Source organism: Rattus norvegicus, chromosome 4 (genome assembly GCF_021556685.1).
Source record: "Rattus norvegicus strain SHRSP/BbbUtx chromosome 4, alternate assembly SHRSP_T2T, whole genome shotgun sequence".
In the NCBI taxonomy this organism is placed as follows: domain Eukaryota; kingdom Metazoa; phylum Chordata; class Mammalia; order Rodentia; family Muridae; genus Rattus; species Rattus norvegicus.
In genome coordinates, this window is record NC_141537.1 from 155210133 (window position 1) to 155229311 (window position 19179).

The 19179-nt window shown below is 38.1% G+C and overlaps 1 protein-coding gene across 51 annotated transcripts in view; it reads right to left on the reverse strand.

The window, feature by feature from the left end:
- Wnk1 (WNK lysine deficient protein kinase 1) overlaps positions 1 to 19179 on the reverse strand; it is a 126394-nt gene that overhangs the window by 20083 nt on the left and 87132 nt on the right. For 6 of the 51 annotated variants that reach the window (XM_087655586.1, XM_087655584.1, XM_087655581.1 and 3 more), the window contains exons 9-22: positions 16298 to 17536; positions 14497 to 14577; positions 12501 to 12623; positions 10137 to 10598; positions 9051 to 9335; positions 8257 to 8357; positions 7994 to 8156; positions 7368 to 7484; positions 6850 to 7023; positions 6590 to 6647; positions 6367 to 6489; positions 4343 to 5784; positions 2580 to 2663; positions 336 to 419 (exon numbers count right to left, since the gene is read on the reverse strand). In XM_087655586.1, coding sequence (XP_087511712.1) covers positions 336 to 419; positions 2580 to 2663; positions 4343 to 5784; positions 6367 to 6489; positions 6590 to 6647; positions 6850 to 7023; positions 7368 to 7484; positions 7994 to 8156; positions 8257 to 8357; positions 9051 to 9335; positions 10137 to 10598; positions 12501 to 12623; positions 14497 to 14577; positions 16298 to 17536 — 4536 coding nt within the window. 51 annotated transcript variants of the gene reach the window in all.

The following is a 19179-nucleotide window of genomic DNA, read 5'->3' on the forward strand; positions in this document are numbered from 1 at the left end:
TGTCCTGAAACTTGCACTGTAGACCAGGTTGGCCTTGAACTCAGAGATAGGCGTGCACCACCACTAGAAGGTAGTTTTAGTAAAAATATTGTCACAGGGGTTTAACCTCTTCTAAAACACAAAATTCATAAGCTCGAGCTATAATCTAATTCCCTGAGAGGGCATCTCTGATATCTTTTTCCATAGATACATTAGGGGTCAGTGTTACTCTTTCATTAATCCGTGCCGTTTTGTTAACAAGGACTCTGACTAGGAATTAAGATAATCATCTAGATTATAGTTTGTGCTAGGAAACACTTTGAAGACTGGTTTTTATCACAGCTTTAAAAACTTACACCAACTGCGGGTGTCACTGGAATAGTCTCTGGACTAAGTGTTCTTCTCAACTGAGCATCAAGATCTTCTAGGGGTTGCTGGGTCTAAGCAAAAACAGTTACAGCACTGTAAGTTGTTTAGCACCTTCAGAGTCACTATATATAGCTAATTTATAGAACATACATTATTTTATGCTTTAGACCACAACATTTGTTGTAATACTGAATATGAAACCAGTGCATATCAAGTTGCTAGTCTATCAATCTTTGGGACAATTCAAGAACATTTATGCTTTTGTAGTTTCAGAACCATTTTATCTTGTGTTTAATATTAGTGACGTTACTGTTTTCTGTATGAAAATACATTCTGGAAAGTATATCAGAATCTATTGCTAGATTATATAACCACTTGTCTTTCTACACACACACACACACACACACACACACACACACTTTTTTGCTGTGTAGCCAGGTTAGACTTCCTGGTCTCCTGAGTTCTTTTATTGCTATGTCTGGCTCTTTCTCAGCTTTCATACATCTTTCTGAGAACTGCTCTCTGAATAAGAGATAGCATTAACACATCCTGTTGCTATCAAGGGATCGTTTTCTTTTCTTCAGCTGTTCAGATGTAGTTCTTCTGTCATTAACAGCATCAAGGAGCTGCTTTGTACCACTAGTGTCCATCTCAAGTTCCTTTATTACTCTCTAATCCTGCTTCTAATCTTGTTTTTCTTTTCTGTATGCAAGCTTTTATCTGTTAACGTCACACATTTCTCATTACACTTTTAACTTCCCTAGATTTCTTATGTGACTTGCTATGCTTCCTAGGTTAGTTGCAAACTTCTGGGTTCAAGTGATACTCCCCAAACATGGTGCCAGGCCTCTAAATACCTATTTCTAACAAGAACCAGGCTAAAAACTACATTCCTAATTATAAGCTTTTCCTTTTCTCCTAAACTTTTATGGCTTGACTGGTAGTGTCTATTTCTGTTGGAGTTAAGACTCTTATGGTACATTCCTTATCCTATCATGTCTATTGAAAATTAAGATCAAATAAGTAGGATAAATACATACTGGGCTTCTTATGTAAGCAAATTTGTCATGTTTTTCTTAAACATAATTTAAAAATGAATTACAAATATTTCAAATTTATTTGCTGTTTCATATAAGAAGCTTTTTCAGGTTTACAATGAATTCAGAACTGCTTTCAATCAAGAATGCAATTAAATGCATTGGTAACAGTGGTGGGAAAAGTAAATAGTAACTTAAATATTATACTTATGACCATACTGTACTTTAACTATTTCACTAATGAAAGAAATGATAAACACAAAAGGGAAAGCTTGTGAGCCCCAAAGGAAAGCTGTACCAGTTACCCACGTGGTTTCCACCCTTCTCTCCCTGGAAATGGTCTTGCTATGTAGGCCATCTGTCCTTGTACCTAAAACTCTTTTTCTTGACCCACCCAAGTGGTGGGATTATAGATCTTTTTTTTTTTCTTTCTTTTTTTCAGAGCTGGGGACCGAACCCAGGGCCTTGTGCTTTCTAGGCAAGCGCTCTACCACTGAGCTAAATCCCCAACCCCTATAGATCTTTTTGTACAAGGCCTGGTTTATGGTTCCATTCTTTAAACAAAGTGAACAGAATTTTAAGGAAAAGTGAGGAAGAACTCTGGTTGTGTGCTGTGGTTTGCAGAGATTTCAAACTCTGACTGCTGACTTATGACGGATTTCTTTTCTTTTCTGACTCAGGAACTCAAGAGTTAAATATATACCTTTTATTTCTACAATGGCTTAGAAGCTCAACTTACTCTTTTTTTGCTTTCAAAGTTTCATCTTATTTCTGTGTGCCCGTGGTGCTGTGGTGGGCGGCACTTATATACACTGTGTATGCAGAAGCTTGCAGTTGTTATCAAGTGTCTTCTTTGATTGCTTTCCATCTTATATATTGAGACAGGTGCCTCGTTTGAATCCTAAACTCATCACCTGACTAGCATAGCCAGATACAGTTTATTATTTACTTATTTATTGAGGGAGGGTTTATGTAGCTCTGAATGGCCTGAAACTAACAGATCCACTTGAATGCTGGGATTAAAGGCATGTGCCGCCATGCCAGGCCTGCCAAATATAGTTTAAAAAACTGCTATTACTAATTTATAGCCAAAATGAGTTGGAAGTCAAGATAAATAACACAATGGAGAATTTACACAAACTTGGTGAAGAAAAAAGCAGGGGCGCAAAAAATAGTTTGTTAAGTTAGTGGCACCTGAATTAGAGACGGTCCGGGAAAAGGTGGCAGCTGCTCACAGGGTACAGTACCAGCCGAAAGCTCAGTACCCACTGGCGGCACCTATGATGATGAAGGAGAATTCAAATCCATGAGCTACCACTGGTAAAAACCATATAATAAGAAAGAAAATGAAATAAAATGTGAAAGCAGACGAATGAAACTAAAGTGTGTCTTTTATGGCACACTAAGTCACACTCTTCAGTCTGTCTTAAAGGACAAAATATCCAAAGATATTATTATGAGAGTTACAATGAAACAAATGATAAAATACAGTGAAAGGGAAAATAAAAAGAACAAATTTTCTAAGTAGATAAGAGGTACAGTTAGGGGCTGAAGAGATGGCTCAGCAGTTAAGAGCACTGGCTGCTCTTGCAGAGGACCCAAGTTTTGTTCCCAGAATCGGCATGGTGGCTCACAACCCCAGTTCTAGGGGATCTGATGCCCTCTTCTGACTTTGGTGGACACCAAGCACTGAGTGCCAAAAGAAGACCCATGGACAAATTTTTGAAGCTGCTCATATAAGAAAAATGAGACATTTTAAAGAAAACATGCAGACTTAGAAATAATCAAGGTTCAAGACTGATAATAAAGGCATAAAATTATATTACTGTAAAGTAATTTCTGTTGGAGCAGAGAGAAAGAAGATGAAGATATCAGAATGGGAGGAAATCTGCAACAGCACAATTAAATACATTCTGGTTATTGGATTTTTAGAATGATACCACTTCCTCTTCCATTATTATTACTTAACAACTTCCAACTTTCTTTAATATATATGAGCATGCTGTCGCTGTCTTCGGACACACCAGAAGAGGGCATCAGATCCCGTTACAGATGGTTGTGAGCCCCCATGTGGTTGCTGGGAATTGAACTCAGGACTTCTAGAAGTTAACTGCTGAGCCATCTCTCCTACCCAACTTCAACTTTTTATTAAATCCAAATTTATATCAACGGAATCTACAATAAGGAATATTCATTCTCAACTAAAAGATGATAAACTTTTCCCCTGCTGGTAGATACATTTTGTTCCCTTTTGGGATATAGAATTCTTTACCATCTACTAATCTAGTAGAAATAACCTTTCCTTCTTTTCAATAGAGATTTATTATAGTATTAAACTATTTATATCTATTTATGTCTTTGTGGGGAATGTGCATTCTGAATGCAGATGCCTGCAGAAGCGAGAAGAGGTCAGATCCTTGGTGCTGGAGTTTTAGGTGGTTATTAGACTCTCGCACATGGGTTCTGGGAACCAAATTTGGAGCCTATGAAAGAGCAGCATGTGCTTCTAAATGCTGAGTCATCTTTTCCAGCCCTTGCTTTTGTGTGTGCGTGCGTGTGTGCACAACAAAGCCTCATTCTATAGTCAAGGCTGGCCTGGAACTCACTATGCCCAGGCTCTCCTGGAACTTGTAATTATTCCTACCTTCTGTCATTAAGTGCTGGAATAATGGATATGAGGCAAAAGACCCAGGGAAAAACATGTATTTTATCTGATAATTCTACATTCTAAGAAAATTGTCCAACATAACCTAAAAATCTAGCTATATTTCAAACAAAGAGAACATTCTCGTGTTAACTGTACTTATATCCTAAAATGGCTGTCACTTTAAGACTGAGTGACGAGTTTATATGCCAGACACCTTCATGACTTGTAAGACTCAGGTGAAAATATGTAATTACTGAGGGAGGAAAGAAAAGTAATCATATTTATTTAGTCATTTTATGATGAATCTTACCACAGTCTTAGTTAAAGATGGCTTTGGGGGAGTTGTTCCAGGTTTTGCTCCTGTTGCGGTGCTGGCTGGGGCTGAGGCATGTGTGCCTGGGGTAGAAACTTGACCAGGTGTGCCCACTGGCATAACTGGCATGCCAGCTGTTCCTAAGGGTAAATTGGTTGGTGGCAAGCAAGTGCTTGTAGTGGAAGTCATGAGTTTACTTGGTGCTACAGCAGTGGTAGGGATGCCCGGTGTGACAGTCTCTACTACTAAGGGTGTCTCCAGGGAGACAGAAGCATGCTGAGTTCCAGATGAGCTATGCTCACTAAAGAGCGATCTCAGCTTTTCCTCCAGAGTCTTTATATCATCGATCCCAGGAGCTTTGGACTGGGTATCAGCATCCATTTCGGGACAGTGTGTGTGAGGCTGGTTGGGAAGTAGAGCTGGTTGAGGCTGACTATGAATGAGTGTTTGCTGTACAGCAGGCACATTAGCAACAGGTTGTACCAAGGGTGGGATATTAGGTACTTGGGGTAATAAAGGTGTAGAAGTAGGTACTGCTGGTTGTGGGAGGACAGGTGTAGAAGCTATAGCTGATGAGATGACCAAAGGATGCACAATACCAGGCTGAGAAACAGAACTAGACACTGCTGTTCCAGAGGAGGAAGAAGAGGACGGTGCGCAAAAGGACAAACCCAATCCTGCTGTACTACTGTGAGATGCCTTGTCTAGTGAGTGTGCACTAACCACCACTGTTTCAGCTAGTGTAGGAGCAGATGTGCTGCTACCAAGTGGAAGGGATGGCTGTGAAGCCATGGCTGGGAATGGAGTGGTAGTAGAAACTGATGTCACTATGGCTACCCCAGCAGTATTACCTGCTACCTGTTGCAGTAATACAGTTGGAGGCTTAGCATTTGGGACAGCTACACTACTCACTGTGGTACCTGTAGTTGTGGAAAATGTTCCAGAAGGAAAACTGCCTGTACTAGAAGCAATGCTCCCAGATGTGGAAGCCTGAACTGGTTGGGATGTTGTAGACACTGTGACAACTGCAGGCGCTGTAGAACTTGAAACTGCACTGGAAAGTGTTGGTGTCTCAGACACAGACAATGTGGTGAGACCACCTGAAGCTACCACACCTGTGCTGGTGGTAACTCCCCCAATGCCTTTGTCAGTGGGCAGTGCACCCTCTGACTGCATCACTGATGTGGAAATGTCATTAAGAGGGCTGCTTGTTATAGGGACTGATACTGATGGTGTGGATGCTGCTACAGTTTGGACACCAGCAATGCTAGTCAAAAAGGGAGAAAATGTTGGTCCTGGGTGATTAAAATTTGGAGGTGCTGTATTGGGTCCTTCAGTCATCTGACCATGTTTCAGTTCAGAAAAAGCCTGCTGGAGACTAAGGGATGAAGCGGAGTGAGATAAGTTCATTCCAGGGCCCTGAGATGTAGAGGCCGCAACTAGAAAAGAAAAAATAAAGAAATTACGCTATTTAAAACATGTGGATTCAAAAAGAGTGTCTTTGAGGAAACATTATTGGATTATTAACAATGTTACACATCAGTATGTCTTATAACTATTCCCAAGGAAATGACACGCTGTAAAACAGTATAGTAGTTTGACATAGTAAGGCAGCTTATAATTTTGAAAACCATCAAACATAAGACTAGCCTGAAAACAAAATTTATCTCTAAGTATAGAAACACAATACTGTGTAGGTTCTATTTAGCACGCCTGGTCCTTTATGGCCTGCTGTCTTTCTTTTTCTTTGGAGAGAGGGTGTTACGAAGCCACCCAGGCTGACCTCAAACTCCCGATCATTTCCTCTTCCCTGTCTCCTGAGCATGAAATTACATGCACGTGTCATGTTCAACTCTAAATTTTATTTCAACACTATTTTAGTTCATTTCCCTCTTCCATGTTACTTTACTATTACTTTTAATTTTATACTTTTGATTTGATCATGAGTTATTGTTTGATCAAGATTCCGCCATACCAGAGATGCTATAAGATTTACCAAAGCGTGGCTAAATCATTCTTACCTGGATCTGGTATTTCACTGGTGAAAATTTTTGATTCTCGTAATCGACTTTCTGGAACTGGACTCACTATAAATCGTCTTCCAGCAGAATGAACAACTTGTGTTAAAGAACTGGTAGGAACACCTGAACAAAACAAATCATTGAAATTCATATATACTGTTATATATAAATAAAGCCTTGAGATTTCACTATTGGCACATACAACTTCAAAAGAAAAGCTTACCTATTTGTTGTGGCATGGAAGATACAGCAATTGGTTGCTTGAACTCTCCTTCTAATTTCTACAATAAGCAAAAGTAAAACTCTTCTCAAATGCAACCTCCATGATTATGCAAAGCAAACTGTCACATTTGATGCGCACATAAATGTTCATTCTCAGGCATAGAGGTACTAACTATTGCATCAGTGGATATTCTGCTTGATAGGTTAGGCAGTACAGAACTATTTTAAATACAGAACTAACTATAGCTATGGTGAACATACCTGAGAACCTGGAAAGCCATAGTCATCCTTTCCTTGTAGACTCTCCAATCCCTGGTCACCCTCAGGCTCCACACTGACATCCTCGCTTAACATTTCATCAGCCTTTTCAATAATTTCCCGCACTTGAGCCACAAAAGACTCTCTCTCTATGGCTAGAATAAAGTCATTGTTCACCTATAAGAAATTTGATATCAATCTCATTAGTACATTATTTAAGCTTTTAGTCATTCAATTACCAATTCATTTTTATGACTCCAATCTGTACATCAGCTGTACTGTGTATGTGGTATTTAAAATACTACTTTCCTTCATAAGACCCTGAACACATACACAGCTACATCTTAGACGAAAGCCATCTCTAAATCATAGAATCATGGGTTGGGTATGCTAGTTTTAAAGCAGAAAATAAAATTTATCATTAAAATGAAAGTGGATGGCAAAATACTGCATGGTTGTCTAGGACATGTACTTAAGACCATATACTATGGGAAAATGTGGAAATCCAAATGGAGGCATACCATAATTGTTGCTATCTCTTCAGGGTTGTCACCATCTAGGTCAAATTTAAATGTAACCATTTTCCGATTATGAGTCTCCAATTGACATTCTACTACTCGGTCTCCTTTATTTGAAACCTAAAATGAGAAAGGTAATTCATATTCTGATTTATTACTGAATTTGAGAAGTCATCTTGAAATTCCTTGAATCGTTGGGTGTGTATGTGGTTTTTTGAGACAAAGTTTCTCTATGTAGCGTCCTGGAACTCAGAGATCTGCCTATCTCTGCCACTCAAGTGCTAGGATTAAAGGTGTGTGCCACCGCCATCAATGTCTTCAATCTTAACTGGCTAAAGAAACCCGAGAGGTCTTGCTCAGCCCTTGCCCTCTTTTCATCTTCCATTAACGAAAGTATCTAGTATCTTTGTTTTGTCAGCTCAAACTCCAGAGCTAGGTGCAACAACAAAAAGAAATGTAATAGTCAACTAACAGAGATTAGGTATATTAAATAAAAAATCTGCTATAAAATTATATATAAAGATAAGGCATCTTTATTTTAACCAAGTGAGTGGTTTAGATCTCATGATCTCTAAAATTAAAAGTACTAAATTCTTTAAATAATACAAAGGTTGAAAATCAATATTTACATTTAAAATCCTCAGTTTCGGGCGAGAAGTCTTTTCATGACGAGAACGACTTCTTACAGATTTTCGATAATGACGTTTTGTCGTCCTCCCTTCATGCCTCCCGCTGGATGAAGGAGCATTCTCATTGCCATCACTCATACCAGAAGCAACATCTGAATGGGCACTTTGAGGGGGAAAATCATGTATAAGATTTAAAGGCCTATTATTCTGAAGTTTCATATCATCCTGCCTATTAATCAAAGGAGTGTTTTTAGTTTACTTACCTGTCCACAGAGGAAACCAATGGAACAGGTTGAGTAGGTTGTGACTGTGTTATTGGAGTTTGTTCTGGAGGAGCAGCCTGAGAGACTCCCTGTGTACTACTCTGTGGATTGAAAGGATAATTCAAATCTTGCATTTATACATATATGTATTTAAATATAAAATAATCATCCATCAATTCTAAGATGTCCCCTTTTATTTTTCTTGTTACCCCGCTATAATTCCTAGAAGCAATGAAGCTACTAGTAATTCTTAATATTCAAAATCTAAAAACAGTGTGCTTACATTTTCAAAGTTTCCAAAGCTAGTTTCTAGTATAGACTGTTGGTGTGAAGTCAGCCAACCTATTTGCGAGGCACTGTGAAACTACAATTTGCCATGCAGCCAGCATCTTACCAGAATGTGCAATAGGGCAGGTAGAGCAAAGTGCAGAGATGAATTCAAAACTGTATCCTAGTAGGACAAAAATGACTGCTGGGAGCACAGCAAGATAAGATACTCTTATGAACTGCTAATGGCAAAAGTTTGTGGAAGAACAATGGCTAATGCACTAGCTAGAGAAGAGAAGTGCTAATAGTGTTAATCTTCTCTAAGGCAAACTCACTTCCCAACAAAACAGCCAGTGGCAACAAGGCCCCCACATTGGCATTTCATTCTGCTGTAAGACAAAGTCATTTAGAAGTTAGTTTAACAGTGTCTAAATGCGTTGTAATAAGGGGAGCCTGTTTTTCCTTTTCTACTTTAACCCCATGTTCAATAGATGTTTTCTATATAACCATGCAGTAATTCCATTTACCTCCAAAACTGCTTGCTGGGAGGATGTAGTGGGGGGTTGTTGCGATAAACTCACTGCTGGTTGGGACACTTGAACCTGGCCTCCTACACTGCCCATAGGAACCAAAGGAGTTGATTCCACATAAGGCTGCACTACTGTAGGAAAGTAACCTTGGGTGGCCAATGCTTCTGTTGGCATAGGAGGAGGGGCTAGGACTGTAGAATGGATGCAAACAGAAGCCACGTTGGAAGAGGGAGCAATATTTGAATCTCCTGGGTATTGTGGTGGCAGTCGAGATGGGAAGCCCTGTGACAGAAATGAGGAAGGTGAGTTAGTGCAGGCTGGGACATCAAATTAGCAAATCAGTAGACGAGGAGGTGGAGGGGAAAAAGCACAAAGCAAAGGACAGTGTCCCACTTTCTAATAATTTAAAGATCATTTTCAAAATGAACTAGCAGATAACTTATGATACTTTAAACTGCTTGATTTCCCCTTCTAGAGAAAACTGACATAGAATTTAGGTACTTAATTCCTCACAAAAAGGATCTATAGCAATCTTACATGGAAGAATGCAAAAATATTTCCCAGGTATCAGTCATATTATGAAATGTAAAGCCTCTAAATCTAAACCCTGAACTTTCTGTTAGTACCAAGATGCCTGGTCTCTTTACTCATCTACATATAAAGGAGCAGCTTGGTATATTTCACTAACCATATATATCCAGGGATATCTAGCTTATCATGAATACTGAGTTTAACTTTCTTCTAAGTTATGTCTTTAAAAATGTGTAAGGAATCATTTGACAATATTATCCCATTAGATTTTTTGAGACAGGGACTAGAACATGCTATATAGACCAGGCTAGCTTTGAACTTACAGAGATCTGCTACCTGCCTCTACTCTACAAGCATTGGGAACAAAGGCATATACTGCTATGCCCAGTTTTCCATTCTTATTTTTAGAATTTTGCTATTTATATTTTTTCTAGTTTGGAGTTTCAATTTTTGTTACTGATACTCAACTAGTACAATTTTCAAGTTCTTAATCATCTTCCATTAAAATCAAGCACTAATTAATACCCTCTGATTTGCTGGCTAACACAATACCTGGTACAGAACATCTCCAGGGGGAAGTGGACACTCAGCAGCTTGTCCAAGGTTAGCTGGTAATCCCATGGACTGAACTGTTGTTGGCTGTAGGAGCTGTGGGTGAACCTGACTCTGCAGCTGATTCACAGGCTGCAGAAGGGTTGGAAGCTGATTAGGAACTACAGTTGATGCCCCTGGGATTGAAGATGCTGTAGCAGATGAAGCCAAGGTGAGCAGAGGCTGATTAATGCCAGCAGCCATTGTTATAGGAACAGATGAGAAACCTGTTTGCGCCGTGGACACATGAGGAGTCGATATGGAAATTTGAGAGACAGGATACTGTGGGAGTAAAGAAGTAGGGATTGGCTGTCCCATAGGAAGGAAATGAGCACCAGAGTGGACTGGAACAACTGAGGGTTGTGTTGAAACTGGGATGTGAGGTTCACCTTGGACAGTTGGTACTATCTGGGAAACTGGAAGCTGGGAAGGTAAAGAAAAACAAAACAAGACTTTTTTTTTAAAAAAAAGCAAAGCTGCCAAAAGCAAGATTTACATATTAGGCAAGAAGAAGAAAACCAAAACTCTGAATACATTAGCATAAATTAACATGCCATATAAGAATTATGAAAGAATAGGAAAGACAAATATGCTAATAAAGTGTCTAACATCTCCAGACCTTTTGTTGTAGAAAAATATGGCAGTGTTTCATTGTTGGCAATAAAAAGAGGACCTTTTCACAGGTGAGCATTTCCCCCTCTCTCCTTTCCATTTATGTTTTTGATTTTGAGTCTCACTAAATAGCTGAGGCTTTCCTGGAGCTTGCTTGGTGGTCTAGACTGCCCTCGCCTCCCAAGTGTTAAGATTCCAGATATGTACTACAATACCCAGTTTTCTGCTTGTTTTTTGGTAGCATTTTTGCATGTTTCACCCACCATAATCCACTGGCATGTTTGCTATAACCTAATCTCTGACAGCTTATAATTAAACATAATTTCTTCCAGTGGAATTAGGTTTTACCAGTATTATATATCAGTTTTTAAAATGTAAAACAGCTCCATAAAGTGGGTGTAATTAACACAATTCACTGACTCTAGGAAGTTATCACTCAGTATTTCACTAATCTGTCACTTTAACAGCTTAGAAATTGGGATATACGTACTAATTAGAAGGATGTATTAGTTATTTACTTTGTGGTAAATAAAACTATAGAGCATTTACAGTTGATACTGCTTTAGTTAGTTCTAAGATATGATAATAACATATTCTATGCACATATGATGGATAAATGAAGCTGATAAAGGTTATTCATAAGAACATACCTTCTACAAGGTACTTTCCAAATGACTGAAACAACAACAAAAAAAACAAAACACCCAAAGAACAACCAAAATAATCCCCCAGACAAAATGAAAATCCTCCAAGGTTTTTTTGGGAGGTGGGGTGGGGTTAGGGGTGAGGGTAGGGGTGAGTGTGAGGGTGGGTATAGCAGATATTTAAGGTTTTTCTTGAAATTTTGAACCACCTGCCTGAGAAATCTCAGATGTGTCAACATGCCCATCTTGTGATGGGTAATCCTGGCTTGAGTCCACTTTAATTGGACTCAAGAATAAAGTAGGAGAGTGGTACTGTAAGTCCCTTGAGTGTGTCTCTGAGAGGATTTCCAGAGACAACTATATCATAAAGATTCTGACCTCTGATGAATTCATATCTTGAATGAACTAGAAAGTAGAGGAACTGTAGAGGGCAGGGCCTAGGTAATGGTGGGGCTTTGAAGGTTATATTTTGACTTTAACCTCTTCTATGATCCTTGTTGGCTATAAGGTAAATAGTTTCTTATGGCATAACCCTTCTTCCATCCCTTGCTACAGGCCTAAAAGCAATATAGCCTGCCAATCATAGATGGACTGAAACCTCTGAAACCACACAAGAAGAAAAAAGCTTCTTTCCTTACAATAACTTTCTACTTATTTGTTAGTAATGAGAAACTAATTATAATTAAACAATGAGTTAGTATCTGTAGGCAGTGAGGGGAAAAAATACTGAAGTTTACCAGGAAATGAAACATTGTGGCAAATCTGAACTATCAGATAGACTTGACATATTTCTAGAGAATGTCACAGGTTTACTTACCAAAGCATCTCCATCTAACCCATTAGTTGCAATACTTGTAACTACTTTATATCTATAAATCTAATATCTCACATTTCATATTGTCACTGCTATCAGCATATACTGATTTACAATAAATAAAAGCGTATAATGGGAATGATCTTTATTCCATTTTAACAGATCTTTAACTATTTGAAGAGAAAGTAAAATCTGTAGGAAGGGACAAAGTATATAGCTATCATTTGCAGCATCCCTTCAGACATTTGAGTTTACCTGTGTTCCAGCTGACACTTGAGGCTGACTCACTGGCTGGACAGTGCCTTCACTGGAAGACGCTGCCTGTGGAAGTGAATACTGTACTGCCTGTTGAGGAGGTACAGTCGGCTGTATTCCCTGCTGCGAAGAATAAAATACAATGTTTCAGATTTTTTGAGAGGGATTTTGCTATGTTACTTAAAATAAACTTTAAAAAAAAAAAAAAAAAAAAGAGAACAAAGTATTATCGTGTAGCTCTGGAACTCACAGAGTCTGCCTGCCCCTGTCACTGAAGGTGATGGAAGGCAAGCTCCATCACCTTCAGTTCCTGTTGGCTTTTAAGCATAGGCTACGGGAATGACATTAAGACTATGTGCCCGGGGTTGGAGATTTAGCTCAGTGGTAAAGCGCTTGCCTAGCAAGCGCAAGGTCCTGGGTTCGGTCCTCAGCTCCGGAAAAAAAAAAAAAAAAAAGACTACATGCCCTCTTCTACCCCCCACGGGCACTGCCTGCATGTGAGAGACATACAATCTTTCAGGCTTTAAACACTAATATAAATAAAAGTAAACTTCTAAAAGTATATACATTTTAAAAGTTAAATGTAAACACTACCATTTCTATCTATTCTCAAGAGGTGGTCACTATGGATTTTCTCAGTTTTCTATATTTTTACTTTCTGTTGAAACAAAACAAAAACAAGCCTATATTATAAACTGATGTTACTAATTAACATTTTGGTAGGTTTTCTTTTTTTGGGGTGGTGGGGTTGTGGGTGGGGAGGTATTTAAAAAGATTTCGACTAATAGCCCTAACTAGTCTGATTTAGGGTTAACTACTGTTATGATCAAATACCATGACCGAAAGCCGAGTTGGGGAGGAAAGGGTTTAGTTTATACTTCCACATCATAGTTCATATTTGAAGGAAATCAGGACAGGGAATTCAAACAGGGCAGGAACCTGGGTCAGGAGCCAATGCAGAGGCCATGGAAGTGATCTACTTATTGGCTTAGCTTGCCAAGAAGCTCTTATAGAACCCAGCACTACCAGTCCAAGAGTGACACCAGCTCCAATAGGCTGTGCCCTCCTATATAAATTACTAATTAAGAAAATCCCCTACAGGCTTGCCTACAGCCTAACTTTATAGAAGCAATTTTTCAATCGAAGCTCCCTCCTCCCTGATGACTTTAGCTTGTGTTAAGTTGAAGTAAAAGTAGCCAGCACAAAACCTTCGTCTTGATATATCTAATACAATTATTTGGTTGGCACCTGTATAAAGGTAAGTTACTTATTCACACACCATAATGAGTGCCTTGGATTTTTATAAGATACCTGGAAATACTTTTGTCCTAACAGAATGATTTTGTATCATCAAATTACAACTACCAAATTTTAAAAGCACCAAAATACACTCGTCTTATTTAATCATTCCTGATAAGGATTCTTTCACTACGCATGGCCATGCTGGAACCTGCTCTTAGACCATGTGTATACCTTCATCTCAAGAGAGTCACCTGCCTCTGCTTCCCAAATGCTAGAATTAATACTCTTACATGGACAAGTCATAAACATATATAGAAACAAAGATATTCTTTGTATGGTTTACTTTATGCATAAAATCACTTAGGAAGGGAGATATAATTTATAACTATATAACAATTCTCTTTTTTAAAAAAAGATTTATTATAGCACTCTGCCAGCATGTATGCCTCCACACCAGGCAAGGGCATCTGCTTTCATTACAGATGGTTGAGAGCCAGCATGTAGTTGCTGGGAATTGAATTCAGGACCTCTGAAGAGCAGCCAGTGCTGTTAACCTCTGAGCCATCTCTCCAGTCCACAATTATTCTTTTCAACACTTATCTCTTAAATTGCTCATAGGTACATAAAACATGTTATGAAAATTACTCTTTCAAAAACTTAGCAACCCATTTATATCAGAAATCTACTGATATAGATATAAAACAGTGCCTGTGGCTACTGCTAAAACATTAATATAGCAATGTGACATTTTTACCTGCTGAGGATGTTGGACGGGTTGTGAAGATAGAACCCCTGCTAAACTACTTGATGGCTGGCCCTGGTTCTGCCCCTGTGCCTGAAGAACAAAAAGCACATACAAATTAGAAAGTTTATATACAAAGTTTAGATTTTTGTATAAATACTTCATTCAGATCCTGAGAAGATTGCTTGATCAAAATGAAACATCAGCTTAATGCTGTAGTACAAGACCGACCTCGGATTTTTTGGTAAGGTAAGTTCAGAAAAAAGATCATAGAACATTTCTGATCACATCTCAAGTAAACACAAACAGAAAGACAAAACCACAAACACATTGATAGTTCCAGTTTTAGCTGGCTTGAATAGTCAGATTCACAATAAAATTGTCACAGGGAAAATGTGGTAAGATATCAATATGAAAAAATTTATTCTTGACAATTAAAGAAAACCACATTCAAAACTGTTAATTTGGTTCCCTTTTGAGTTTTCTTGTAGTATTGTAGTAACTCTGATGAGAAATGTGAAAGAACTGTTAGAAACCAACTCCTAAACAGGCATATAACGGTTGTCCAGGCAATGTAGAAATATCTTGAGTCATTCTGATTGTTAACTAGGGGAAATGGCTGCTACTTATAAGAGATACTACTAAAAATAAATAAATAAATAAATAAAATTCTATGACGACCAGAGGAATCTCACTCAAAATAAAGGATTAACCAACCCAGAATGTCAACCACGTTGGGTCTGAGAAACTGAACAGTGCATTCCAATTAACAAGAAGTCAAATTAACTAAGAATAGAGTGTAAGAATATATGTTAGGAAAATTAATCCACGTATACTATGTATATAAACACGTTAAGAAAATGAGAAGGCTAGACCTTTACTGTTTCATTCCAATGTAGCAGAAGTTTACATGGATGTATCATACTCCACTAAAACTTTAATTATCTATTTTCTTTAAAAAAAATATTTTTCCTTTGCAAAGCTTAGAGGATAATGTAAGCATACAGCATGTCCACACTGTTTAAATTTCAGGGTCCTTTTGCTTCTTAAACACTACTCTAAATAACTGATAAGAGATAGTCATTGCTGACTGCCTTACTTCTATGTCTTTGTGTAAATGTTCATTAGTATGTATATACGCTCACCTGTGTGATTAAAGTTTTACATGTATTTATTGAGAACAGGGTCTGAAAGATCTACTGTTCCCAACTATGTAATATGTTATCATAAACTCATGAAAACCTAATAAAAACATTATATAATAGGCTCTAATAGTCATTAATATTAGACATAGTCCTTAATTTTAGTTTAATATTTTATTAATATCTTTAGTATAGTGATTTGACGGATACCATCTCAAAATGGCACCTTCATTTATTAAGCTAAACTCCTAAATTATGTTTTCTTAAGTTCTTATGATGAAAAGTTCTGTGTTTCTTAACATGACACCAAAAAAGCCATTTTGCTTTATGGTTTGTTTCTCATTTTTAAAAACTTATTTAGAAGAAGCAATTATATACTAAATCATCTTACTATAAATAATCAAGACTGACAGACAATTGCATTTTTACTACTACCACAAAATTCCACAGATATTAGTCATTGATTCTGACAACTAAAATCACAGGTAAACCAGGTATTTTCCACTTTAAAGTTCATTTTTTTAGTACATATATTTATAACCACAAAAGAAATCCTACTAAGAAAATAACATTTCTTATAAATCCATGATTCAGGGAAATGAGACAGAGAATTTAAATGCATTGGTGCATAATAGGGTATTTTAAAAGAATTGTGAAAGTTTTCCTATAACCTGTGGATGGAGTGCAGATCCTCCTGAAGAATATGAAGCAGATAAGACCTGCTGAGATGTGGTTCCTTGGGGGAAACAGAAGAATAGTGGGGATTCTTGTAACACTGTCTGAGGCAGGCGAATATAGGGCAATGAGACGTCAGAGCCAAAAGGTGCAGCTGTTCCCCCTGTAGGGGGAGGTGATTGAAAATCACTGATATCTGAAGAAGTAATTTGAGAGGAATCACTGGAATATTCTGGGCTTCCTACTGGCCAGTTTTGTCCCATAGGTTCTACCACAGAAATGGTCAATTCTGGGGTATGGTTATTACGCTGTTCTTCAGTAACAGGCTGCAGGTGGCAGTGTAATCCAACTGACTGAGGAGACAGTTCTTCCTGACTTGAGTCCACTGCAACCTGTCGATTTCGGTAAACACGTTGAGGTAAAATCCCACCTCCTTCTCCTGAAGAGGAACTTGGTGTTTGAGCATGAAATTCAAATACACAGTTGCTTCTGTTCTCATTGCTATGAGTTAACACAGCTGGTGCAGAATGAGGTACAAAGACAGGGTGAAATTTCAAATGTGTAGCATCTGTACTGTTAGGCGCAGAAATACTAGACAGGGGTGATGCTGGACTTGGTCCAGAATCTAATCTTAAATTCTGAAGGTGTCCTACTAGGAAAGCCTGTCCAGAAGGAAATTCAAAGACAGAACTTGAGGCAGGGCACCCAGGCACTGGCTTCTGTTCAGTTATCTGTTTCATAGGACTTGACAGTACTGGTGAGTTGTATGAAATACCCTCATACTGTCCTGCCGCATGGGCCTGGTAATGCACCCCAGCTAGATATACTGTTTCCTGAGGAATAAAATAGTGAGCTTCTTCTGCCAGTACTAGTCCAGGTCTATAGTCACTGTAAATCTGGGTTGTCTCAAACACAGGTTGGACCTGCATCTCACATAGCTCTCTATTTACTCTATTGGCTGTAGTACCCAACATAACTATGGCCTCTGGTGTCCAGTTAGTTGGGCTGCCACCAGGTGGAAGATGATTTTGGCCAACAGTCCTCAGCAGGGGTTGGAAGTGGCGAGTTTGAGCTTCCAGGAAGGAGGTACTCTTACGTCGCTGGGAAATGGCTACTTTCGGTGGACAGGTAGGAGGTGGTGAAAAAGAAACTGGACGTTCATGAATAGTTGGGAAAAATATCTGTGATTCTGGGTATGTTGGGGTCCCCCCACACGGATGCGCCACGGACTGAGGCTGTATCAACATGAATAAGACAAGTAATTCATACATTCAATATGTAAAATTACATCAGACATGCACAGCTGGATAGTTCTGTGTAACCCCATGAAGTGGCTACACCAAAATTTTAATAACTAACAATGCTTTTGGAATTTATAGCAAAAATCCATTAAATACATCCAGGGCCAATAAAGTCAATCTGTGGCACTTCCTTGAATGAAAGAAAAAGCTGCTTTCCCACAAACTTGCTCCATCAAAGCAAAGGCATAAATTACAACTTCCCAAGTAATTATTCTATTTTACCTATAATAAATGTGTTCATTCTTAAAATGTTTGTCAATGGAAAGAGCTAAAGTTAGAATATTAAAGGACAATAAATAACCTTATTATTTTTATAATTTAAAATATATTTCAATTTAAGCTACTGTTCCATAGTGCTACAACATTAGTCTATTAGAGGCTTCAGTTATTTTTCATTAACTAACAGTAGAAATTTAACTAGTATAAATCAGAAGAGGTCTTTGGTATTTGGTATAAGATAAGCCGAAAAGAGTGGAACATACTTATAATAATGTTAGCACCCAAGAGGCTAAGACAGGGGAATGTAAGAGTACAAGACCTGAGCACTGTCTTAAAAAAACAAATAAAAAGATAAATGACTTGTTGCTCTTTTCTGTGTTTAAAGCTACAATTAATAGTTTTACTATAAAACAAGCTACAGGTGCTAAATCATTCTTCTGATCATTGCTAAGGGCTGAATACCATGAGTTTCCTAATTCTGACAAATCAGGCAAAAAGGCAAACCTGATTTAATAGCATGTTTTATTTCCAGAATTTAAGACTAAGCTTGCCAAATGCAATATACATACTTCTCTACCATGCACTGGACTTCTAAAGTGAGCTTATGTAAGAGCCCAGGCTCAATCCTTAACAACATAAAAACAGAGGACAACCTGAAATGTTGGACATCATCCCCAACTTGTCAGAGACAGGTGTCTGTTGCTTGATTATGTATACAACAGACTGCAAGGCACATAAGATTCTACAGAGTCTATTATCCTCTCCCATCGCAAAATAGGAACACGAGATTATGGACAGTATCTACCACACCAGGCTTCACATGGGTTATGGTAATCTGCATTCAGGTCTCCATGCTTGTGCAGCAAGCACTTTAGTCACGGAGCCATTTCTTCAACCTGCTAAAGTATTTCTCCATAAAATCAAAGTGCTCATATTTTATTGATTATTCAATTTGTGTCCTGAGGCTATAAAACATTGTACAGTTAATCTTTTTCCTAAGTAAAAGTCTTAAGTTTCTGGTGTTATTAGTTCAGAATATTCTGTTTGGAAAAGCAGCAAACAAGGTCTCATAACAATTAATGTAATTTGAGAGGTTGTATGTTTCACAGACATTAATGGACACAAGGAAAATTACATGTTATATATGTATCTAATATACTCGAGTCTATGCCCCACTTTATGTAATCTAAGAGGTGAAAAGAAAGTGCTTCCCAGACAGGAAATAGCCTTTTGATTTCCCGACATTTCACTTCATACAAATGACTGAATTAAAATCAACTTTTACTCCTCGATTGATTGGTTTAAAAAACAAAGGACTTGGGGTTGGGGATTTAGCTCAGTGGTAGAGCGCTTGCCTA